At 38.2% G+C, this 25,547-nt stretch overlaps 2 protein-coding genes and 2 long non-coding RNA genes across 16 annotated transcripts; 1 reads left to right on the top strand and 3 right to left on the bottom strand.

The window, feature by feature from the left end:
- Nucleotides 1-4,305: 4,305 nt before the first annotated feature.
- Nucleotides 4,306-7,886, bottom strand: LOC133732399 (uncharacterized). 12 transcript variants are annotated; one of them, XR_009857094.1, is made up of 8 exons: nucleotides 7,391-7,885; nucleotides 7,154-7,236; nucleotides 6,715-6,820; nucleotides 5,812-5,900; nucleotides 5,245-5,676; nucleotides 4,997-5,166; nucleotides 4,778-4,857; nucleotides 4,306-4,524 (listed from the first exon to the last, which is right to left on the bottom strand). It is a non-coding gene; the product is annotated as an uncharacterized LOC133732399 (long non-coding RNA). The 12 variants fall into 12 exon arrangements; XR_009857098.1 differs by having other exon boundaries at nucleotides 4,308-4,524; nucleotides 5,106-5,166; nucleotides 7,391-7,882; XR_009857097.1 differs by lacking the exon at nucleotides 4,306-4,524 and adding an exon at nucleotides 4,588-4,661.
- Nucleotides 7,887-9,637: 1,751 nt separating this feature from the next.
- On the bottom strand, nucleotides 9,638-10,145 carry LOC133734409 (uncharacterized). Its single transcript, XR_009858255.1, has 2 exons — nucleotides 10,005-10,145; nucleotides 9,638-9,906 (listed from the first exon to the last, which is right to left on the bottom strand). It is a non-coding gene; the product is annotated as an uncharacterized LOC133734409 (long non-coding RNA).
- Nucleotides 10,146-13,956: 3,811 nt separating this feature from the next.
- On the top strand, nucleotides 13,957-14,547 carry LOC133730299 (uncharacterized). Its single transcript, XM_062157920.1, has one exon. The coding sequence runs from the start codon at nucleotides 13,957-13,959 to the stop codon at nucleotides 14,545-14,547; it is 591 nt and encodes a 196-aa protein (XP_062013904.1).
- Nucleotides 14,548-16,518: 1,971 nt separating this feature from the next.
- LOC133732840 (U2 small nuclear ribonucleoprotein B'') lies at nucleotides 16,519-19,473 on the bottom strand. 2 transcript variants are annotated; one of them, XM_062160431.1, is made up of 5 exons: nucleotides 19,315-19,473; nucleotides 18,301-18,473; nucleotides 17,757-17,850; nucleotides 17,081-17,163; nucleotides 16,519-16,972 (listed from the first exon to the last, which is right to left on the bottom strand). In XM_062160431.1, the coding sequence occupies exons 1-5, from the start codon at nucleotides 19,385-19,387 to the stop codon at nucleotides 16,691-16,693; spliced, it is 705 nt and encodes a 234-aa protein (XP_062016415.1). In that variant the 5' UTR covers nucleotides 19,388-19,473; the 3' UTR covers nucleotides 16,519-16,690. The 2 variants fall into 2 exon arrangements, with proteins under 2 accessions (XP_062016415.1, XP_062016416.1); XM_062160432.1 differs by having other exon boundaries at nucleotides 16,519-16,969.
- Nucleotides 19,474-25,547: the final 6,074 nt, after the last annotated feature.

Here is a 25,547-nt window from a genome sequence, read left to right as displayed (position 1 = left end):
TCCCAATTGATTCAGCCTACTGTAAGAAGAACAAAGATACATGATAATTAAGAAGAAAAAAATGGTGTTGCAACCCCTAAAAGGACCCAAAATTTCCCCGTAATCATGTAGATATGTCTTTTGTCCCCTGAATCTGCTTTTGTTGATATAGTCAGAAAATGGGATTAATTAGTACTAATCTCTTTTGTCACTCAAAGGCACAACATCAAAGATTACCCTGCTTGAACATCTATAAATTTTACTAATTGTTTGGTAAGCTGCAAGAAATTCAAATGCAAAAGACATATATATGTAATTATCTACAATTGTTGTAGATTTGTGCTTGTGTCATGATTACTTGATTAGTTAGGAAAATTATCTACAAATTCATTGACATCAATAATGGGGCTTGATTTGAAAGGGGAACTGATGAAGGGGGTGGTGGACAATTTTTGTATCATGTATTTTTGATCATGTTATGAACAGATTTTCTTCTTTTACCAAGTTTTCGCTTTATTCAGTTGTCTCATTTCATCCAATACACAAAATAGCAGTATAGATCATGAACCTTAAAGTGCAAAATATCTGTTTATTATGAAATTATGAACAATATGAAGAGAAAATGTACAAGATCAGAATTCAGAAGAGAAACAATTTAACAATTTATTCACCCTTTCTGATTCTTTAAAGGTGATCATATCATTTAAGCTTTCACATGCATTCTTCAAGTCAGACGAGTCAGACACTACCTCCCTCTTTCGTCACTTCAATTAATACTCTTTTAAGAGAGAAGAGATTTCACACGCAAAAGATTCAATTGCAGGTAAACAAAAGTCCATGAGAATGATAAGACGATAGTTCTTCTCCAACGCAAGCTTTGAGCCTTTGACCTTTGAGTGTGATCGATTTCTTCCATCCCCCTGTTTTTCTGCTTTTGTTTTAGGGCAGAGCATTTTATTTCCTGGGCATTAGAGAGACATTCTGGGTTGAAATTTCTCATTTGTGCAGAGAAAATGGATATTGGTCAAGGGTGTGAGTTTTGTCTTGACCAAACAAGAAGAACATTGTCTTCAGTTCCTTGATTTTCCTGACCTGAGCAAGGCAATAGAAGAATGTTTTGCGAAGCTCCGAAATTCAATGAACATATGGTGATGTTTTGCAAAGCTCGGGAAGATCAAAGAAGGTGATTAGAGGATCACTGTTGAGATGGATGGTCATAGATCAATTGAGTGAGAAATAGAAAAATTTACTCTCCTTTGCGAATCCTACACATGTAATACAGGTTTAGAACTTAATTGATTTAATCATGTACAAGCATGGAAATTCAAGTGGTTACGCTTACTTTTGGAAAGGTACCCTTCGAGTTAAATAGAGTGACCTTAAAAGTGTAATCTACATTGCTTGATCTTATTGATATAAAGATCTCTAGTTTACTAAAAGTGAAATCATGCACAATTAAATGAGGCCACTATAAAAAGTGAGGCAATTGACAGTAATACATTTCTTGCAAACAAGCTGATTGCCACAATCAGCTTGTTTGCAAGAAATGTATTACTGTAAATTTTGCTTGCATTGTTCCTAACTATTTGTGATACTACTACTAATGCAAAAATGCATGTTAACATCACTAATGATCTATCTGGTGGAGCTCCCACCAATCTCAACATTCATTGTACAACACAGAAGCACGATTTTGGTGGTCTGGTGATTCCCTATGGATCATACTTTGACTTTGTTTTTTTCACTAAGCATTATTTGGAGGAATACCATATTGGAGTGCGATGCCGAAAGGGATGGTGTAGTTCACAACTTCGTTGCATACAACCAAAGGAGTCCAGTGATTGACATCATCTATAAAAATAGAATTTGTTTGTGGAAGATAAGGCGGGATGAATATTGTGTTTTTAACAACGTACGAAGGGAGTATGATTGCACACCGTGGCATGGGCATATATAGTTGTTATGTTGAATGCTCTCTATGTAGTTCTTCTTGAATAATAAGTATATATAGAAAGAACTCCATTAGTTCTATAAATTAGATTCCCTTTATTTCATTGCAATGCATTATCATACATTAATTTGTACCTAGATTTGCTTCTCGATCTGTTACGGCGGCCGATAGCTACTAAATTCCTACTTGTTGGTAAACTAAAAACAGTTGGTAGACATTAGCTTTTTTGGTGGTTCATATATATGTAATTTGTTGTAAATATGACATGTAAGACAGTAAGAGTAGAGATCATAGCATAACACAAACATAATTTGGTGGTGGTGAAATCGGATTCTGAGAAGGTTGTCTCGGTCGCTTCCTGATCTATCAAATTTGTTGGAGAGGAAAGATCTCACATTAGAAAAGTGACAAATAAAATATAACTTGTGGATCTCACCCAATTGTACTAAGGTTTTTTGTGATTAAATCTCACCACCTAACGGTTGGTTGAATTGGGACAATATTGGTAGAATGGTGAACCACGCTTGTCGCTGTGTAACATGGAATCAGAGCGGATCCCTCTCCAATTGCATTATGGGCCAAATTTGGGTTCCTTATTTTGCCATCGAAAAATTGCGATTAGATTGTTACTAAGTGTCCGATATGTGTCTTGGATTGTTGTATTGACCAAGTTGCCGATATGAGACTTGCGTCCCAATTTCCAATGGGGGAGTGAAATGCACACTCCCCATTTTACAATCTACACTTTTTCTTTCTTTTTTTGTTTGAAATTCTTATAAAAAGACAAAACTAAGTTACTAAGACAAAAATTTAATTTAATAAAAAAAGAAACATGGAGTGTGGATTGTAAAATTGGGAGTGTGAATTGTAAAATTGGGAGTGAATTTCACTCTCCTTTCCAATGTTGGAACTGAATTGTTAATTGATTTCTTACATTAGAAAAGTGACAAATAAAATATAACTTATAAATGGGTGGATCACATCTAATTGTACCGAGGCATTTTGTGATTTAAACCCAACACTTAACGAGTAGTTAATTTAGGACAGTATCAGTACAATGGTGGGCCACGGACCACGCTTGTCGTTGTTTAACAACATTCTATCTTAGAGCTCACTGCTTATCTCTTGGGTGAGGCTACCAAATCAGCTGTTCTAGCGGATTAAGAATTGCGATGAGAAAACTCTAAGGCCGTCGGCGTCAGTGTCCGTGCAGATTAGTCCTGTCCGGTGGCACCCGAACATCTTGGCTGGCCCCTGACCTCGCCGACGTGCTGCGGTCTGCTACTTGACGGGATATTGATGCTATTGCCTAGGAGAATTCATGGGCGAAGGGTTCCTGCTTGAGGTTTCGGTATGATGGTTTTGGCGGAAGTCTCTGAGCGTCTTCTCTGATTCACGGTGGGTATCGGCGCTTCGTCGGGAGTTTCCAGGATCGGGGTGAGACGTTTGGATCGTGGGAGCCTATGATCTAGTTCGCTGCATCGTTGTTTGGTTTTGTAGTGGTGCGGGCCGGTTTGATTGGGTCAAGTTGGCATAGTACCATGGTAGCATGGGGTACGAGTCGCGGAGGCTGAGGCAGCATGGGACGTGGCGGTGCGGGTCGCTCGGAGCTGTGGCGGCAAGGTCGAGCGGCGGTGCTATCTCCTGGTGTGTGTGTGTGTGAGAGAGAGAGAGGACGTCTGGGCTTGGTTCATTCCAATACTGCTGGGCCTTGAGTTGGGCTCTTCCTTGGTTCATTCCTTGGGCTGCTATTTGGGCTTGAGTGATTGAGGTTTTTTTGGGCCTCTGCTATGTTAGTAATTTGTTTTACTTTCAATAATTTCCTAAGTTTTTTAGGGACCAAAGCCTTTGTGCTTAGCCTACAAAATGATCGGTGATTCTACACATCTAGTGCAAAGTTCTTTGGTGTACCGCAATTGAGCGCATTGGCATCTGGAACTTTGTCTGCTATTATATTTAGTTTGGAATTATGTTGTTCTGCTAGGCTCCTGAGTATAGGAGCGGAATTGTTTCGAGTGTAATGACACCTATCCTCTCTAGTGGGAATTATGTATTGTGCCATTCTGACCTGTGTTACTATGAATGAAACCTTTATATTTACCTAAAAAATCAGCTGTTGTAGCGCTTACACAACTGACGTGAAATGGAATGAAGTGATGAGTGAAAAGAAGAAGAAACTAAGGGAGACGTTTGAGAAGGAAGGATGAGGAAGAAAATGCAGATAATTAATCTCATTTATTCACTGTTGTAATTATTCTTCCATGTACATATATAGCAAGTCTGAGATAAAGCCCAACTTTCCTTTGAACCATCTACTTAGTTTTAGATTTTGTCCACTGGATCTCCTCTTGTTGCTAAAATCAGTATACACTACCACAAAACTGACCTATAAACACCATTCACAATGGTGTGGATTGAAGTAAAAGACAACAATGATTGGTGTGTAATGGCAATAGCCACCATCTTAGACACCAATTCCTGAATTGTTGCCATTGCTGGCGTGACAAAGACTCAAAAAGGCACTATCAATTTTTTTGGTGACTTTCAAACTGTGGGCCCCATGATCAGAAAACACACTATTTTAACAATGGTGACTGCAATATTTCAAATTTAAAAAAAAATGAAAATTAATATACAACCTCAATAGTTGTTATCAAATCACTTTTGTGAAAGAAAAAATAAACAAATCTAGGCATCATATCTGCAACTTCCACTTCTCCTCCATGGATGACTACATAAACAAGCCACATAAACAAAGATCACATCTACAATTCATAGATCATAGTCATGACTGCAAGTGATATTCTCCAAGACTGAAAAAGATCAGAGAAAGATGTTAATTTCAACCTGCCCAAAGGATCGCCATCTAGAATATCAGTTCCAGCATTGTAGATTATGAACACAGGAGCAAAATTATGAGCAGCAACCTAACATTCATATCAAGTTATTGAGTTCACATGGAAGTACTTTTAATCAAATAATTACACAACCAAACAGTGTCTAGAAGAAAAACTATTGCTAAAGACTGTCATAGAAAACGGCAGCACATGACTTGTAAGTATATACCTCAAGAGCTTCATCTAACTTTCTCAAGTACTCTCAAGGGATTATGTTACACAAAGCCATGGACAAAACAACTACAATCTGATATGATGATGGGATAACGAAGACTCACCGCTACTTCAATCCTGAAAATGTGGGCTGCTATGCATGGAGACCCTGTTTCTGCCTGGAATCTGCAGAGGAGCAAGCATTGTTATAGAAAAGATAGGTTAAAGATGTGGACAACCAAACAGTTAGAGCAGCGAGCTTACATTAGGAGAGAGACCCGCAGCAAACCAATGCCCACCACCAGGATGATGATCTACCCTTATGTTTTGAGCAACAAGCTAAGAGAAGAGAAGAGCGCAATGAGCACAAAAACCATGAAGAAGAGAAAACGAAAATAGAAGTAGTTAGTATTAACAAATGCAAACCTACTTGTCTTCCATTCATTGTTTCTTTTTTCTGTTGATCTAGATAAAGCACAAATGCAGGATATGAACAAATCTTAAGAACCGAACCATATAATACTGAAATTACTCACTGAAGTAAATAACTCTTGAATGTCAGCAATCATGGTTCACATAAAAACCAATGATTTAAACAAATAACTGTTCAATGTTCAGTGCAGCAAATAATTGTTCCTATAAAATTCATACCTGAATCCAAAGTAACAGAAGCTGATAGCACACTGTTCCCAGTGCCTACAGAATCAAACAATTGAATTTAGACAATTGTAGAGCAGCAATATCACACAAACTATGATCTGAATACGAAAAAGAAAAGCACCGAAAACAGACGAAACCAAAAATCAAGATAATAAACTGTGACAGGTCTACCTGAATAACAATAAGAGATGAAGATAATGTTAATCAACAGACAGAAGAACAATGGCAGTGAAACGATACAAAATTCCGTCGCACACAATCTGCAAAACCCAAAAAAAAAAACAATAATGAGATCATGAAAGTAATTATAAAACAGATAAAACAAAAGCCAAAAAACAATTCACATGTATTAAGATAGACCCTCCCCTATTCCTAAATTGAAATTCAGTGATACCTAAAGAAAATCAAAATTACTCAAACGATCTTACATGAAAATCATCGCAAACCTCAAATGTAAAACCAAAATCTTACCTAAAAGTGAATATAATCCAAATACAAACTGGACATCATTGAATCAGAAAAAACCTTTTAAAACAACTCATTGTAAAATATCAAAAATTAAACTGAATTTAAACTGCCCAAAGATTGCAAACAAATTTATAACCTCTTTCATAAAAACTACATTGCTCCTCCCTAGAGATTACAGACAAATTTACAACAAATAATGAATTGAAAACAATAACAATAGGCAAATCTATAAGCCCTTGCATGAAAACTATACTGCTCCTCCCTAACTAAATTGCAGACCAATGAGTGCAAACTAACAAACTACTCCTCCTTAAAAGCAAAGAAGATACAGCTCCCCAACAAACGACACCACCTTAAAGTGTATAAATTTAAGCAAAGGACATTAATCTTATCTAGGCCAAAAGTTGTATAAATTTCAGCCTTATCACACAAAATAAGCCAAGCTAGTAAAAGTTGCACCCTTTCCAACCCTATGCCGATGCAAACTGCAAGGAATTCTCAAGTGATAAAACCTTGATCTTCTACTTCCAAGTTTCAAGTAAAGATGGGAGAGGGAAAAAAAAAAAAGGAAAAACACATAATTCAAGCAGAACAGTAGACAAATACCAACTGATCAAAGAAAACACACACAGCTTCCCGTCTTCTTCTTCTTTCTTCTTTCTCTTGTTTCCCTGTTCTCTTCTCTCTCTTTCTTTTTACTGTCGCCTCCTCTCTGTCGGGGGAACAACAAAACCCATAAGAATAGTTACGCGGCTATGCCATAATCTGATTTTCATTGTTTATATACATACAGGTGAATAACTTGACTGTTACGCGGCTATACCAAAAATGGTCACCTACAGCCTACTGAGATACCTAAGTCGGTGTAAACTATAAACAAGTGAGAGGTAGAATTATAAGAAGTCATCGAGCTCCCTTATTTCAAATTTTGAAAGACAAATTCACGAATCTTCTTGGTAACAGAGTATTCCACTATGTATGCAAAGGAAGAAAACAAAAGAGGGTATCTCAATTTCTTATTTAAATATATAGCTGAGAAACTCACTTGTTCACAATTCTCGAATCTTCTTGGCACAGCAAAAATTCACGTTTACAGTGGCAATCACCACTAAGATGGCCAGCACGAATCTGTTCCAGAAATATAGTATGTAAATAAATAAACTTGAGGTTCAAATTTAAGGAAAAGAATCAATTTCTATTTGTCACATTTGTAATAATCAAAATCATTTCAATTTCAACACAAAGTAGTCGAAACAAAGAGAAAAGGTAAAATGTATAGTACCCATCCGCGGCGGGTGTATACTCGGGCAATCTTCTTCTCGCAATGAACGGCCCAGCAAGACCCGTCTAATATCCCACACCCAGATTTCTCCAGATGCTCCAGCAGAAACTTCACCATCGGAGCAGATCCAAACTCGATTAAGACTGATGCTCCAGCAGAAACTTCACCGTCGGAGCAGATCCAAAATCGATTTCTCCAGATGCTCCAGCAGAAACTTCACCATCGGAGCAGATCCAAAATCGATAGTGGGGGATCTGCATGGATTTTGGATCTACTACCTTGTTCATGATTGAGAGATCGAGAGATACAGGAAGGAGAAGGAGGACGAGAGAGAGAGAGAGAGAGAGAGAGAGAGAGATCCAAACAGGAATTAGCGTTTTGTTTCTGAGGAGAGGGCTTTGCCCTTGATTGATATACACAAAGACGCGTTTGGTGAGTTGTGAATAGTTAGACAAATATTTGTTTTAAATTGCAGGGACACGTTTGTGGGCTTTGGTGAGTGTCGGACCAAAGAAAAAAAAGGAATGGTGAGTATTTTTTGGGTGCTGTCACCATTGATGTAATTGTGGGGATTGAATGGTATCTATAGGCCATATTTATTGTAGTGATAGTGATCTTTAGTACACAACTCCATCAAGATATGTGTGATATATGGATTGGTGCACACATTGTGTGCAGCCTGCCAGAAATTCAATTCCAAGGTCACAAATGTGGATCTACATTTCTTGTTTCTGCTTGTCAGTCTAGGTATGATTTGTGAGAAATGAGCTGCTCAGTGAACTTCAGGAAGAGATGGGGTTGAGAAACGAGCTACATTTGGATTTAGCTGTTGAAATGATAGAGTAATGAACTGCATATAGTTTTTTGATTTTTAATTCAGAGGCTTATGGCCTTATGTGGAAGGGAGTGGAGATTGGAGAATATCAGAGAGAAAATTGTGTTCATCTTACATCATTTCTATTATAATCGGAAGTTCCAAACATATGGAGTTGTGAACGTACTTGTGGTTTATGGCCACTTGAATTTCCATGTACGAGCATGATAATTTAAGTGGCGTATGCCTACTTTTGAAAAGGCATTCAAATTAAATAGAGTTAACTTTTTGAAAGTGTAATCTACATTGCTTGATCTTATTGATATAGAGATCTCTAATTTGCTAAAAGTGAAATCAGACACAATTAAATGTCACAAATCAGGCACTATAAAAATTGAGACAATGATAAGGAATCTGCTATACATGCCCTTAACCCTCCTAAAAACAATCATGAGCTTGTTTGCAAGAAATGATATACTGTCAATCTTGCTTACTCTGTTCCTAACTATTTGTGATGCTGCTACTAATGCAAAAATGCATGTTAACATCACTAATGATCTATTCGGTGGAGCTCCCATCGATCTCAACATTGTTACAGAAGCACGATTTTGGTGGTCTAGTGATTCCCTATGGATCACACTTTGACTTTGTTTTTTCACTAAGCATACTTCGGAGGAATACCATATTGGAGTGTGATGCCGAATGAGATGGTGTTGTTGACAACTTGGTTCACTACTACAGAAAATGAATCAGACGACACCTCTCATACGACGGTACATTGTTTTCCGTGGTGTGAATCATTTCTCATTATTGAGACGACGGTTGTAAAATTTCCGTCTTCTAATTAATATGAATTCAACCAACGGTTGTTTTTCATGTTGGATTTATAAATTATTTCAGAAGACGTTTATAGATAGAAGCGTGGTGTGAGGTTAAAATGATTACTGGACGGCAAGTTTCCCCATTTAAATGGTGCCAAATTTCTCCCCAAACTCCAAACTTTGAGCTGTATCATGTATTGGTGATACGACGGATAATCTAAAACTGTGGTATGAATCAATAGGTATGCAAGACAGAAACAAGTCCTTCTAGCCATTTCCCCCCTCCCCAGCCATTTCCCCCCAACCAGTTTAAGAGGGGAGGCAAACTCAAAATTTAAAATTTGGCATTCAGACAACATAAATTAGAAAACCATTGTGTGAGGGCTTCTCTAAAGACTTAATATTGTCCAAATGAGAGCCCAATAGCTTTAAACCACTGAAAAAAAAAATACACTTTGACAATTTCAGAGGCTGAAGAGCCAGCCTGCCTCTCTCTCTTCCCACGGTTCTCTTCAACAAACCCGACCCCGACAAACCAAAACAAAAACCAACTCTACCTCAGATCCCTTCCCATCCTCTCTCTCTCAATCGCATTCACTTTTCTTCAACAACAACGAGACTAGGGTTTCATTGTTAGGCCTCCGATGTCCCTTCCAGATCCCCATTCACTCTCTGCTGAATTCAAAATCCCCAATTTTCTAGGGTTTCAATTTTCAATCTCTGGTACCATTCACTCTCGAGCATGGCTTCCACGATTGTCTCTCCAAGCAGTTCGTCCTCGTCGAGGCCGTCATCGTCATCGTCACCAGTGGATGCTGTTATTGGCGGCATCATGGGTACTTTCACCGGCGACATTTCCTTCTCTCTCCCCACTCCTCTGCCTCAGGCCGGCCACTCCTCTCGTCGTCTCCTTTACTGTGTTGATTCTATTTCGATTTCGATTTGTCAGCTTTCTCACTTCTCTACTGTTTCGATTCACTACAGATGCAATGTTTTGAGTTCTGACATTCATAAGCAGACTTTAAAATTGTGCATCTGAGTCACCGGAGCTTAACAGAGACTTGGATCTCCATCTCCGGCCATGGATTCCGAGTCTCGAGAGAGAAAAGCAAGTGACTTTTCTGGAGATGATGTACCAGCTCCTCCCCCACCAATACCAGATCCAAGAGATCAACCGCCTCACTGTCGCCTACTTCGTCGTCTCCGGCCTCGACCTCCTCTGCGCTCTCCACCGCTTGCGTCATCTCTCTCCTCCTCAATACATCGCCGTTTAAGGGATTCACTTTTTTCATTCACTGATTGGAATTTTGGATTTTCAGATTGACAAGGACGCAGTTGCCGATTGGGTTCTGTCACTATAAGCTTACCCAAAAGACAACAACCAAGTCAACAACGGTATTAATTGAATTCAGCTTTTAATTTTGGTTTAGCTTAAATTTTGGTAAACTCTATGAAAAAGAAATAGTCTTTGATTAGGTGCAGGGCAATTGTATGGGTTTTATGGTTCCAGAAGTTCTCAATTTCATCAAGATGATAATAATGAGGGATGGACTCTGTGCTGCAATTCTTATATGTTTGTTTTTTTTGTTGCTGTTGTTGTTCTAGTTTGGCAGATAAAGCAGCCTTTTGACTTGATGCTTTAGCATTGAATTTGAGATATATGGTTTCTGTTATTGTGAACTATACAGTAGGAATTTATGAGTTTGAGATAAAGAATCAGAAGTGATATATTACAAGGTATAATTCTATCGCATACAGAAATCAAGTTCTAATTCTTATGTCAGTATGTATAACTTTAACTTGTATTTTATCAGGGCATCTTTACTCCTCAACTCTTCTATTTTTTTTTTTTTCTCTTTTTTCTTTCAGTGAGTATAACATCATATCTCTCTCTTTTATTACACTTAGAGTCTAATTACATGGTTTTATCTATAACCAGTCTTGGTTCTACTTGGCTAATACTATTGCATATTTCTTTTGCAGATGAAGTTAGTTCAATACCCATAGTGGATGACAATGATTCGTTGCTGGATGTTTATTCACGAAGGTGATTTGATGTTTTCATTTACTTTCTTGACCAAGTCTTATGTAGAAGTAGTTACTTTGTTCCTTGACTAATTGTGGGATGTGCCTAATTTTGCGTTTTAGGAGGAGGAGGAAGCCTCAAGCAGCTTGCTTTTGCTGCTTTGCATTTTGGGTTGTGTATTTGCGTTTTGGCCATTCAAGTAAGCTCAAGCTCCTTGCTTTTGCTGCTTTTCATAAACTTTGATCTTATTATTGCTGATGTGAAGGTTGCAAATCATCACAACCCTTTATTTCCATTATGAGTTTCAATCTTTCTTCTGTTCTGCTTCAATTTGATTTGGAAAGTTTCTGTCTTTCCTTTTCAATTACACATATCTTGTAGCTGGCTTGACAATTGTATTTTAGTAGGAGCTGCAGCATTTGTCCTCTGTCTTCAAAAACTATGTGCCTATATTTGCAACTTTCTTAGTGTTACTTGATTGCAGGGATCCCATACCTTCGATAATGTAACTTTCCATTAGCCTTGAGAGTAAACCAATTGTCACTCTAGTATATTTTCTTAGTCAGCTTGAAGCATGGGAGAACTTTTAGTCTTGATTTGTTCTCTTTACTCATCAGCTACTTTATCTCACGTCATTTATTTGGACCAAGAGGTTACATAGATAAAGTCTGCAAAACAAGCAGTGTTCTGCTCTTTTTTTTTTTGCCTTTTCTTTCTTTGGTTAACTCTGCTCCTTCCTCACTACAATTAACATAGATAGCTGTGTGTGTATGTGTGTGATTTCATAGCTTCTTTAATCAAGGCATTATAACTTATATTTTTGTTTTTTTTCAAACTGGCTCTGGTTTCACACTTAGGGAGTTTTGGCTATTTGAACAAATCAAGTGTTGCACTGTGTTGCTAGTACCTTTTCTGTTTGCAGTGTTTGAATGAAGAATTAGAGTAAAATGGCCTTTACTTTTATCCTAGTGATATCTGTTTGGAATTAGTTGCCGAGAATTGGTGTATTTGGCTTAAATATATCAATTTTAGTCGTGCTTTGTGTGCATGATAGGTTATTGTGAAGGAGGGGAGACATTTAAGTTCTGCTTCTTGGTTGCTTCTGTAAGTCATTGATGCACTGAAAAATGTTGGTAAAGCTAATAGTTTTTTTAATTGTATACAAGACGTGCATATATACAGACTAAAACTTTATTCTTTGGATAGCTGCTAAGCTTATTTTCTTGTCTGGTTAGCAGCAGTGAGGAAGCGGTGGATTCTGAGAATGCTGTAGCTGCCGTAAATGTAAGTACTTGGAGCACCAAATGAGAGTATTTGGCTGCTGTATAATTAGCACAACAACTTCCTGTATTTGGAGCACTGCAACATCCTAGAACTCTTTCAATGAGGAAGCCCCATTACTGTTCTTTAGGCCATGGAGAGTGCCAATGTTATGAAGTGAAGCCTAATTTTGAAGACAAAAGCTAAGAAGAGCAGGAGATCAGTGAATAGAACTTGACTTGGATTTTTTTCTGTTCTCCTATTTTGTAGATACAATTAGCATTATCAGACCCATTTAGATTGTTACGGGATTATAACAACTATCTATTATGATTAATTTTATGTTCTTTTGGTCATTTTCATTCCAGAATCTAAATCTTGCCATTACAACAACAATATATAGAAAAATATGTCGTATGATGAGGATTATAGGGTGGAATCAAACAAAATTTCTACAATTCACACGACGGTTCTTACTGATATCATTGTTGGATACACACACAGACAACAAGTAAGCAAAAACCATCGTCTCAAATGTCACAATACAACGGTTAAAGTTATATTTGTCGTGTGAAAGCGCGCGCACTGAATTTTTAAGTCATCACACCACATTTTATGCTGGAAGAACTGTCGTGTGTATACAATTTACACAACGTCTTAAAAATAAAAACTGACTTTTGTACAACAAAGAGACAAGGCTGGAATCCTAAAAACCGTGGTATGAGTAGAAGTCACACAACGCTAGAATCCTACAAACCGTGGTATGAGTAGAAGTCACACCACGCTGGAATCCTAAAAACTGTGGTATGAGTAGAAGTCACACCACGACATATTTCTATCGACAACTTGTCGACAGCATGTCGGCAGATCTGTCGGTCTATCAGACGACGGATTTAGCTACAAACCGTCGACCCAATGATCGGTATACGACGGTTGAAAACCGTCGTCTGACAGCGTTTCATCAGACGACGCCTCGATAGACCACGGAAATGCAAAACGTGAGACGACAGTTTTAAACCGTCGTGTGAAGCCTTTTGTGTAGTAGTGGTTGCATACAACCAAAGGAGTTCAATAATAGACATCGTCTGCAAATATGGAATTTGTTTGTGGAAGATATAAGGCGGGATGGATATTGTTATTTTAACAACGTACGAAGGGAGTATGATTGCACACCGTGGCATGGGCAGATATAGTGGTTATGTTCAATTCTCTATGTAGTTCTTCTTGAATAATAAGTATAGAAAGAACTTCGTTGTTCTTTTAGTTCTATGAATTAGATTCCCTTTATTTCATTACAATGCATTATTGTACATTAATTTGTACCTGAATCTGCTTCTCGATCTGTTACGATGGCCAATAGCTACTAAACCCCTACTTGGTAAACTTAAAACAGTTGGTAGACACTAGCTCTTCTTGTGGTTCATATATAGGTAAGAATAGAGATCATAGCGTAACAGAAACATGATTTGGTGGTGGTGAAATAAGCTTCTAAGATTCAAAGAAGGTTGTCTTGGTCGCTTCCTGATATATCAAATTCTATCACGGAGCTCACTGTGCTCATCTCTTTGGTGTGGCTACCATATCAACTGTTCTAGTGCCTACACAACTTATGTGAATTGTGAAATCACTGAAATGGAATGAAGTGATGAGTGAAAAGAAGAAAGTAAGGGAGACGTTTGAGAGGGGAGGAGGAGAATTAAAGGAATTATGGCTTATTTGCTTCACCTCCATTTTGTGGTTTGTCTGGCATGTGAGGAACAAAACCAGATTTGATGGTCGTTGCTTCTCAGTTCAAGCTGTTTGTAGGCTTATATCTGGGCATATAAGAGCAACTAGTCATCTTACAACGAGTCCCATGCATAGTACTGTTCAAGAGCTACGAATATTGAAGTGTTTTGGAGCCCCATGTCTGCCTCGTCGTGCTCCTAGAGCAGTTGAAGTTAATTGGTTCCCACCTTCTCTTGGTTGGGTGAAAATTAATTCTGATGGATCATGGAAACATGAAGAGGGAGTTGGTGGTTGTGGTGCTATTTTTCAGGATTATAAAGGTCAATTTCTTGGAGCTTTTGCCTCAAATCTTGAGATTCCTAATTCGATTGCAGGGAAGATAATGGCTGTCATAAAGGCCATTGAGCTTGCTTGGGTTCGAGATTGGAAACATATTTGGTTGGAGGTTGATTCATCTCTAGTACTTGATTATATCCGTACACCTTCTCTTGTCCCTTGGTCTCTTTGAGTTCGTTGGTTGAATTGCTTATACCAAATATCTCATATGATCTTTAGAGCTTCTCATATTTTTCGGGAAGGAAATAAAATTGCTGATGCTTTGTCAAATCATGGTACGTCTTGTTCTAATTTGGTGTGGCGGGATGATCCTCCACCTTTTATAGTATCGTATTGTAATAGTGACATCCGGTCTGCCTCAATTTCGTTTTAGTTAGTCTATTGTTTGTTTTTTTTTCTCCGAGGTATTGGTTTTGGTCCTCCTCCTTCATTCTTCTTCTTTGATTAATAAAATGGTGCAATAGGGAGGCTTTTTCCTCTCCTATCCACGATCTTTTAGCAAAAAAAAAAAAAAAAAAAAAAAAGGAAGGAGGAGGAAGAAAATGCTGACAATTAATCTCATATATTCACTGTTGTAATTATTCTTGTACATAGCAAGTCTGAGATTTGATTTTTTTTTTTTTGGTGATGGGAGGATTTTTATTTAACAAGAAGCAACATTACAAGCGAAAGACCCAAACCGGGCTCAAAGAAAAAGAACAAACAAACGAAAACAAACAGCCCAACAAGCTTCAAACACAGTGCAGATCGACCAGGAGAGAGATGAGGCAGTGACGTCGCCGCCACCAGCCAAACCCAAGGGTGACACAGAAACGTCACCAGATCGGCGGGCGAAAACTTGGAGTCCAACCAACAATCCCATACAAGAATAGCAGCACAGAACCCATCGAAATATCTCCATAACCCAAATCTCTAAACCATACAAAACAACTTCCGAAACAAACAAAGGGACCAACAAAGAAGAAAAAAATAAACGATCCACAAAGGGATCAAAGGGACAGACGGCCAAAGACCATGCAGACCCTTGTTGCACTACCGAATTCATCGGATGTACACGCAATAAGGGGACAACCCCGTTGAAAGAGACGATCCAAACGACGCCGACGTCGGAGCTCCAGAGGACCAACGAGCTATCAGTGAAGTGGAGTCTGAAAGGTGAGGAAGATGTGCACCTTGACCATGAAGAATAAGAGATTTGAGATATTGAGGAAAAGAAAGGGAAAAGAGAAGAGAGGACTGAGGGAAAGGACTTGAGAAGGAAGAGGGATGGTAGGGATGGGGAGGATGAAGAAAAAAGTAGAACAGAGGGTTGATAGGGATGGGTAAACTGGAATTGATAAATTAGGAACGGTTGGGAGAAGGGATCTGGGGATGAAAGGAAAACAAAAGCAGAAGAGAAATCATACCGGCCACCGCCGTGGCAGAGAGCTACCACGAGAAGGGTAGGGAAAAAGCCTCACGAAGAGGGAGGGTATCTCACCCGACTTTCAAGCCAAAGATCCAGATCAAAGAGATCTAGATCTGGCAAGAAAGGGGGGAGGAGGGGGAAAGCTGTGTCGGCTGGGTTTTTTTTAGAGAGAAGGCAGAGTTTCTCTCTCTACGAGATCCAAGTAGCAAACCCTTCTGAGATTTGATTTGAAACATGTACCTAGTTTTTAACTTTGTCCACTGGATCTCTTCTTGTTGGTAAAATCAGTAAAGTAATGCTTAGTAATTAGTACCCATCGAGCCAACAGCCATTATATTATCACCGGAAAGCACAACATCGAAGATTAAACACAACTCCATCAAGATATGTGTGATATATGAAGGTACTAGATTGCTGCGCACATTCTCTGCAGCCTGCCAGAAATTCAATTCCAAGATTACAAATGTGGATCTACTTTTCTTCTTGATTTGTGCTTGTCAGTCTAGGTATGATTGTGAGAAAGCTGCTCAATGAACTTCAGGAAGAATGGGATTGAGAAACGAGCTATACTTGGATTTAGCTGTTGAAATGTTAAGTGTGATGCACCTCTGCTTTAATGAACTGCATATAGTTTTTTCATATTTTTAATTCAGAGGTTGATGGCCTTGTGTGGAAGGGGGTGAGAAAATTGTGTTCATCTTGCATCATTTCCATGATAATCGGAAGTTCCAAACATAGGATCAATAGCTTCTGCATTTTCATGAAGTCAACATGAGTAAAGTATGACTAAATACTCTTCAGTCTTCAACTATTACATATCCTCAATGAAACACAAATTTAAACAACACTTCACAACAGGAAATAGGAAGAGTTATTTTCAGTTAGGAACATAGGAATGGTTCTTTGGTCACTTCTTGGCAAAACTGATGCCCATGGGATTTTGCGGGGTGACTTTGAAGCCTTGAAGGGCCTGCATGGCCATGGATGACTGTACGTCGTCTTCAAATTCTACAAAGGCAATGCCTGGCTTTGCATCAATCATTCTAACTTCCCTAAACCCTGGGTATTGTTTGAAGAGCAGTTCCAGCATTGCACTAGTGGTTTCATGGGGCAAATTCTCTATGAACAGAATGTTGTTAGGAGCTGCTGTTTCGTTTGCATTTGGATTACCACTGCGGTATGAGGTCTGCTGATAATACAACACACAAAATTTAATTAAATCAACCGCACTTAAAAGAACTCATTTTTCAACATCTGGAGTGCAAGTTAAATATATGAATAAATTGGAAACACTTACAGTTCTGCCTCCATTTTCAGTAGCTCCACCATTTGCTGGAGCAGATTGTGGCCCTTCTTCAGTTCGCCGCTTTCTGTCAGCAGCTGTTACCAAAAGAATTATTTTCAGATTATGACTTGCATATAAGATAAGAAACTATTTGAGCAAACATTTTCTTTTTCAGTATAAACCACAAATCTGAATGTTCAGTAGCAGGCCACGTGGTAAATTTAGACTATAAACCTAGGTCAATCACCATTCAAGAACAACACAATATATGATTCAGAAATAGATATTAAGTTTGACAAAGTTCAAAGCCAAAATGACTGCCTTTTCTTCAGTCATGCCTTAAGCAAATGATAATAGTCTCTCAAACTATTAAAATCACTATCAGTATCCACTTACCCAACACCATATTTCCCCATCTAACATGAAGTATATGTCAAAACCTCTATTGGTTCAAGTGAAAGCAATGTGCTCCCAAGATCAATGACAGCATATACACAGTCAGTCTCCCTTATTCTAACAAATAACCCTTTCCCCAAAAAAAAAAAAAAAGTAAGCTGGTCCTTCCCTTTTCATTTCTTAAACTATTCATTTATTCATTCTAACCCTAGTATTGCTATGCATTAAAATCATCTGAAATGCTATTAAAAGCTTCAAGACTATAGAAAATTTCAAAATAAGATTTAGTCACCTCTTTCTTCTTGCTTCCTTTTCTTATCTCTTGGAACAAAACTTCCTTCTACTTTAGCAATGCAATCTGACTTTGTTTTTGCATATTGAATCCTCTGCATGACACCAACAATTCCCATATTTAGATAAAAAAGTTCAATGGATATAGAATATCAGAATTAGTTTTTTTATTGAAAAAATAACAATCAAAGCAAACATAAAAGTATAAAGCTGTAATCAAGCAACATTATGCCAGAAAGTCAAAACAGAGGCACTGTGACATTTACAGTCAACAGCTGAACACATCTTCTAGTCCATGCTATTCCCTTTTTTTTCTGTTTTTATTTTTTCTTGTTTTATTTAAGAGACCAGGTAATAGGTATTTGACAACCTCCTCTTTCATTATATGTAATGCCTATGCCAAAAGAGACATGACATGGATACACACATACACACAAATAAGAGTCTATGATCTAATGGAAGAAGAAAGGTTAGGCACGAAAGCTTGGGACTTTAACAAACATGTCCAACATAGGCGCAATAAACTAACAAATATCCAGACTCACCATGGGTTTATCATAGAACGGAAAGTTCTGCATCTGGCGCACAGCATTACTGGCAGATGTCACTTCAAGAAATGCAACCCATGCTTGCCCTCGAAGCTTGGGTGTCTTCAAGGCAACAACATCCAAAATCCTTCCATACTGAGAGAATAAGCAATAGAGGGACCTCTTCAATTCTGCAAAGAGAAAAGAACATTGTCATAACCTACTTTACATACAAAACTATGCAGAAGCTAAGAAAAGCAGTTAAACAAGCCATCAACCGGAAAGACGAGTCCAAAAAGATACCAAGACTCTTAAAGATAAAAAAAAACTGTCAGCTCTAATGTCACGACCTATATACTGTTGTTTCCTCAAGTTTCAAGATCCAATAGGCACCCAAAGTTAACCAGAACCATTCAGAACTTGACATAAAAATCTGATGTTGTGATCGTTTTAGGAGCTTCAGAAGAACAAACTATTCGTGTAAATTTGCTTAATGAGACTCTTGAAAGTGTTCCTTTAAGGTTGATAAAATCTGCTTTTGAGTTGACTAGTCGAAACAAAAGAACTAAATCACAACAACACCTACATCTAATGTTTTCATTTCGATTCACAACACTATACATCCCTAAACCCTAATGCAAATAGTTCAAACCAGATAGCCAAATCTAAATCCCCCAATTCAAATCCACAAATCCAAATGCTAGCATCCGTATCAATCCCTGCAATTGGCAACCAAGTATGGTCCTTCCAATACTTGCGAGCATAAATTCACTAGCATACCTTCTTACTCTGCATCAATTAAACCCAATTTCCCTACATTCGCCCCAATTCAAACTAAAACCCTAAACCTCTACTTCAGCTAAGGAGAACCAAAAACCAAATTACAAAAGAAACCCAGCTGAGTCAAGCCTATTAGTACTAATTTGGCTTTAGATTGAGTTAAAGATTCAACATTTAGTTCTGTTATAGTCGCATTCTCAGGTTTTTTTTCTCAGTAACCAAACAAAGGGTGCAACAGAAAGAGAGAATTACCTTCTTTTTTGATTTTCTCGTTGAGATTCTTAATGTATATGGTCTGGCTTGGTGGTATGTCCCCTGAAAGCATGGTCGCAGAGAGAGAGCAGCTTCGAGTTTCTGATTTGAGTTTCAGAAAGAAAGAGAGGGAGATGGAGACCAATCGAGCCCTAGGAATACTAAGAGAAGCCTCCTATTATTAGCCCACATACTATTGGGCTTGGTTCATTTTCTTGCTATTGCATTGGGCTTGGGTTTCGTTTAGTTCTCCTTTTTCTTTTTTATTACAAATTCTCTTCTTCTTCTTCTTCTTCTTTTTTTCCTTTTCTTTTTAGTCGGGTCAATTTTTTTTATTTAAGCTTGCCGAAAAGATTCTTTCAGTAAAGGATCACTACTAGAAAAAAAGTACCCATCGCACGGATGAGAATCCATACGGATTTTTGTGTGAATACGTCAATACACACGGTATAACGAGGGATTAATGATTTGTGAGCATTGCAAGCGTTGTCAATACTACTTGCACATAGAACTGTCTATCCGTGTGAATGTGTTTGAAAAACAGTCCTGTCCGCTGTTAGGGGATTATATCCGCATAAATTTGCGAGATCGAAAAATTGTTTAACTATTCATTATCATGATGAACGTCAGATGTAATAGCTAACGAACAATTATAACTGCGAAAAAAAAAACTCTTGATAAAGTTATAATTAGCAAAACAAATCATCATATATGCTCTCTCTATTGGATGCACTTGCAAATGTATCGTGTGAGTACGCACTGATGCTATAAGTACATTTAATAATTTGTGGTTTCAAATTTGAACTTTTTTTTTTAACCGTACCAACCGATATAAAGGATTACTAAATGGACTTAAACTAAAGACTGCATAGCCTAACCACCACTGGTGGTCGAGTTGGTAAGAGCCTCCAGGTGTGGAACCCCCACACCCGGGTTCGAATCTCGTCGACGCTTATTGGAGTTAAATCCCAATATATTCTTGGTGGCCAGGGGGGAGGAAGCGTTTTGACAAGATCCCCCGAGCACGGATTAGTCTATGGGCCTAGGAAGACACCGTGTGATTGACAAATCAAAAAGACTGCATAGCCTAGTAGATGCATCTATTCCAATCAAAAACGAAATTTGTGCAGTTGAGAACCAAGATCAAATTATGAAAGATCCAATAATAAAAAAAGGATTAAATACTTGTTACTCCTCAAATTTTTCCCTGAAAAACAGTTTGGTCCCTCGCCTTTTAAATTAAACTGAATAGTCCTTATTCTCTCTAATTCTCATATAACAGTCCAAAATGATCCGAAAGGACTATTATGCCCCTCATTTTCTATTATTATTATTATTTTTATTTTTTTCTCTATTTTTTTTAATTTTTCTCCCCTTTTTTTAATACTCTCTCTCTCTCCCTCCCTCTCTCCCTCTCTCCTAGCCGCACGATCTCTCTCTCTCTCTCGACTTCTCTTCTTCTTCTCTTCCTCTGCCATCACCGGAGACCACCACTTCCGGCCACCATCCATTCTCCAATCCTAAGCTTCATATCATACTCCTTCCTCCTAATCCTATCAGAAAGGAACCGAAAGGACTCCCCTACAAGCTTGAAGGCCTCGTCGGAGCCCAAATGGGGGTTCTTATCAGGGTGGAGAAGAAAAGTGAGCTTCTTGTATTTGGTCTGAATGGTGTTGATGTGGGCAAAGGGCTCTACCTGGAGGATCTTGTACCAGTTGGGAGGATTTGGGGCGGCGTTCTTGTGGGCGGTGCGGAGGATCTCGAAGGCGGTGACCATGGAGGAGACGCCGTCCAGGTTCGGGCTCAGGCGATGCGCTCGCTTGGCGTATTTGAGGGCTGATTTGAAGTTGGACTCTTTGTATTTGGCTTCTGCTGCGCATTTTAGCTGTAATGCGTCTGCTTCTTCCATTGAAGTTCCCTTCTTTCTTTTCTGGTAAGAAACTCGAGACTTTGTTTTGGATATGGATTGGAGAATGGATGGTGGCCGGAAGTGGTGGTCTCCGGTGATGGCAGAGGAAGAGAAGAAGAAGAGAGGTCGAGGGAGAGAGAGAGACCGTGCGGCCAGGAGAGAGGGAGAGAGGGAGGGAGAGAGAGAGAGTATAAAAAAAGGGGAGAAAAATTAAAAAAATAGAGAAAAAAATAAAAATAATAATAAAAATAGAAAATGAGGGGCATAATAGTCATTTCGGATCATTTCAGTTTAATTTAAAAGGCGAGGGACCAAACTGTTTTTCAGGGAAAAGTATGAGAAGTAACAAGTATTTAATCCATAAAAAAAATACAATAACAGTTGCAAAATAGAGATGTGTCCCTTCCGGCATAGGCAAAATAGAATTGTGGTGATTGTAGCAGTAGTTGTAATACAATCTTCCTGAGCTAATATGTCCTATTACCTCATACGGACTGGGGACAATCCAAACAAGTGGTGAATGCAATATGGGCTTATCCTCTTGGTACATATAATACGACTTGAAACCGTTGTTTTGCAAGTTGTAGACTACAACTGTTGGACATTTCTCATAAACAGCATGGCCATCAGAATTTCTTTCCTCTCTTTTGGCTATGTAAATGCAGTTTGCTTCAAGTTCCGGGAAATCTCTAGTGGATAATTCTTCTTCGCTCAAAACTAGAGCCTGCTCTTGCAAACATTCCAATTTCTCCCACACATAGGCAGTGAAGTTCAACTTATGAATATCATATATGAATACACCAGAAACCATTCATTTCTCCACAAACAAAAGCTCACCCAGTGATTCCACTAAATAAAAGCGAAAACTAAGATGTTCTACGTCCCTCTCTGGAGTTTGGAATTCCATGGCTATGAAGGGATAGATTCCCCCAAGATCCCAAACTTCAATTATGTTTGAGTCCAAGCATAATGCAAATAAATGGCTGTTGATGAAAAAATATCTGTTTCAGGCAGTCGATCATGTCATTTTGGAGACTATCCTTCAAAATGACACTTTAAAACACATTTGGAATTGTATGAACAAGTATCAAGGTACAACATAGATGAAATACTGAAATGGCAGCAGCTACAAGCCCTTCACAAGGAGTTTGAGATTCTCCCGTTTGAGATTCTCCGATCCATATGGATGAATTTATCTTCCTAGCCTTATCCATAGCTATTTGATTGGCGGCCTTTGCCATAGCCACACAGTTATTTATACTTTCAAGTGTATAGACTACGGTTAGTTTTTGTTTTAGGAGAATAAGGCTAGGGTTAGTTCTTTTTTTTCTTTTCTTTTTTTAAAGAGTAAAACCCACCACTAGGGTCAAAACTTTTCTCTAAGGGACAAAATGATACCCAACTTTCAAAAGTGATCAAAATGATACCTAAATTTTTAAAAGTGATCAAAATGATACCTAAATTCTTAAAAACAAATCAACTTGATACTCAACTTTCAAAAGTGATCAAAATGATACCTAAAGTTTTAAAAACAAATCAATTTGATACCTCGGTTTAATTTTTTGTAACTTTTTGTTAAAATTGATCACGTATGGTGCAATATTTTATGAGGTTATAATAATATTTTACACAAAAAACTATTTTTCAATTATTTTTTATTTTACTTTGTTAATTCTCTTCTTCTTCTTCTTCTATCTCTGCATCTCTCTCCCTTCCCATTTTTCTTTGTTTCTTTAGAAGTTGGGAAACATCCGAACTTTATTTGTTTGTACGATTGATGGTAGAATTGAAATTGAATGGAAGATTTTTTTTTTAATTCTATAGAAGAAGAAGATTGGGTTATAGATGATTGATGGCCCTCTGACCACAAATCACTTCAATTTTTGTGCTTGATTTTGCATTTGATTTAACAAAGAAGTTAAAAAAAAAAAGGGCTAAATACTGACTACTACGTAGTTTGGGTCCAAAATCAATTCAGTCCCTAAACTTCTAATTTCATCAAGAACACCCCTGCACTTTCAATTTTGATCTAATAGGTCCAATTTGTTAGTCTTCCGACAAATGAGTCATTTAACTTGTTGACGTGTCTCATATATGGCCTATGTTTTATGATGTGGTGTTGAGGTGGCCTACATAGTCAATTTTGGAGTGAGTCTCACTATTAGAAATCTATCAAATAAATAGTTTTTCAACAAATAATCTAACTATAACTTGAACCCATAACAGAATATTAATGAATTGGACCTATTAGATCAAAATTGAAAGTACAAGGGTGTTTTTGATGAAATTAGAAGTCCAGAGACTGAATTGATTTTGGACCTAAACCACAGAGTAGTAACCAGTATTTGGCCCTAAAAAAAATAAACTGAGGCATCAAATTGATTTGTTTTTAAAACTTTAGATATCATTTTGATCACTTTTGAAAGTTGGGTATCAAGTTGATTTGTTTTTAAAAATTTAGGTATCATTTTGATCACTTTAAAAAATTTAGGTATCATTTTGATCACTTTTGAAAGTTGGGTATCATTTTGTCCGGTGGAGAAAAGTTTTGACCCTAGTGGTGGGTTTTACTCTTTTTTAAAGGATATTGATTGCATTAGATTCAATAGCCGTTAAAATGGGCTAGAGTCTAACATGTACTTAAATAGGAAACAGACAAGGATCCCGAAACTCTATCAAGTAAATGTAAGTCATTACTAGTCTGATTGGAGCTTGCTATTTTAGCGAGCTTATAAACAAAGAACAACTCCGTGTCTTCTAAGACAAAATCATTATCTAGCATCCTATTAGCCAATCACCCAGTTGTGGTACTAACAGAACGTCACTTCCTAGCAAACAAATAGGAGCAACTCCTTATCCATAAACCGCTACGCCAATCTTAATCCAAATAATTACCAACTCCTATAGCAGTCTTGATTCGAAACGATTGGTCATGGACCATACATAGTCCTCAATGCCCAAGAAGGTCTACCTCTTAGGTAAGGCCCACCCTCACCACTAAGTGATAAGTGAGGATGGCAAGGCACCCTCCTAAAAGGTCCACAAAAGAGACCCTAAAAACCCAGCTTTGAGCCCAGGCCAAAAGGTCCAAGCCCAAAACCGAGTAAAGTGGATAAAAACCCTAGCCCGCATCTGCCAATCTAGCACCGTTGCCGTCGAACTTTCCGACGGCCGGCCTTTCTAGCCTTGCATCAATGACGGCAATCCGGCTTGAACTAACAACCCGCCGCTACCCTTGAAAACTACATCAAGCCAGCAACAAAACCAACTGGCCGGAATCAGAAAGAAATCTCCAAACCAACTAGTCGTCGTTGAATCTCTCCTCAAAAGTAAGCAACAACCGCCGCCGACCGCTCTCCGATCGACGCTATCACCGTCACTGCTGCTTTCAGACCAAACCGCCTTTGATCTGCAAGACGTGAACGCTTCCCAACGCAAGTCTCTCACCTGCAATCCACGACACCACAGGCCGCCTTCACAAACCAAAAGCCACCAACCCGTCAACGTCTCCGTCGACACTAAACACAGCGTGAAGAACCGCCATCAAAGCTAGGGTTGCTCTTGCTCTCCCTCTTGATATGTCTAGAATCACTTTAATGAGTCATTTTCTTGTAGGTATATGCTAGGGTTAGTTATGCGAAGTATAAAGAATATATTCTTTGTATTTAGGGTAAATAAAGATGCAAATTAGAGAAACCGAAACATTTTAGCTATACAAGAAGTGTAATTAATTATTTGTGATTAGAGACAAGCTAAAAGAATATGTTGGAACAAATACACAATTTGGTTGTTATTACTGCCGACTATGAGTGTCAGATATGAGCCGGCCGGAGTTTCTAGAACACATAGCACAATGGCAGCATGGATTGATTTTTAATATTAATTGTTAGTACGTACCAGTGGATCAAATGCAGCAAATGATGTTGTTCATCGATCTAAGCTTATTCTTTCTTGTCATACGTACCAGACCAAACCAAACTGCTTAGATCGTAATTAAAAGTTTTGTTAGCACCCATATCATCTACATGTGTATATCTGCCCGAAAAGTTGTAAATCATCGATCAATAGACATGTTTGGCGCATTGAGGTTGTAAAGATCCTGCTATCAAACAACGCCAATGTAAAAGTATATATAAGGGAAAATTTTGCAAACAGTACACCAAGTAAAGGCTACTAATAATTTCTATACATAAAGTTTCAAACCGAGCATTTCGGTACATGAAATCTGAAATTCGACCCACTATCTAGACACGACGTCAATGACGCTGTTAATTTGAGGGGTAATATGGTCTATTCAGATTTTTACTATGAGCACCCGGCCTTC

The sequence above is a fragment of the Rosa rugosa genome, chromosome 2 (assembly GCF_958449725.1).
Source record: "Rosa rugosa chromosome 2, drRosRugo1.1, whole genome shotgun sequence".
Classification (NCBI taxonomy): Eukaryota; Viridiplantae; Streptophyta; class Magnoliopsida; order Rosales; family Rosaceae; genus Rosa; species Rosa rugosa.
The sequence above is the reverse complement of the archived record's forward strand: the minus strand, read 5'-3'. Positions and strand labels throughout refer to the sequence as shown.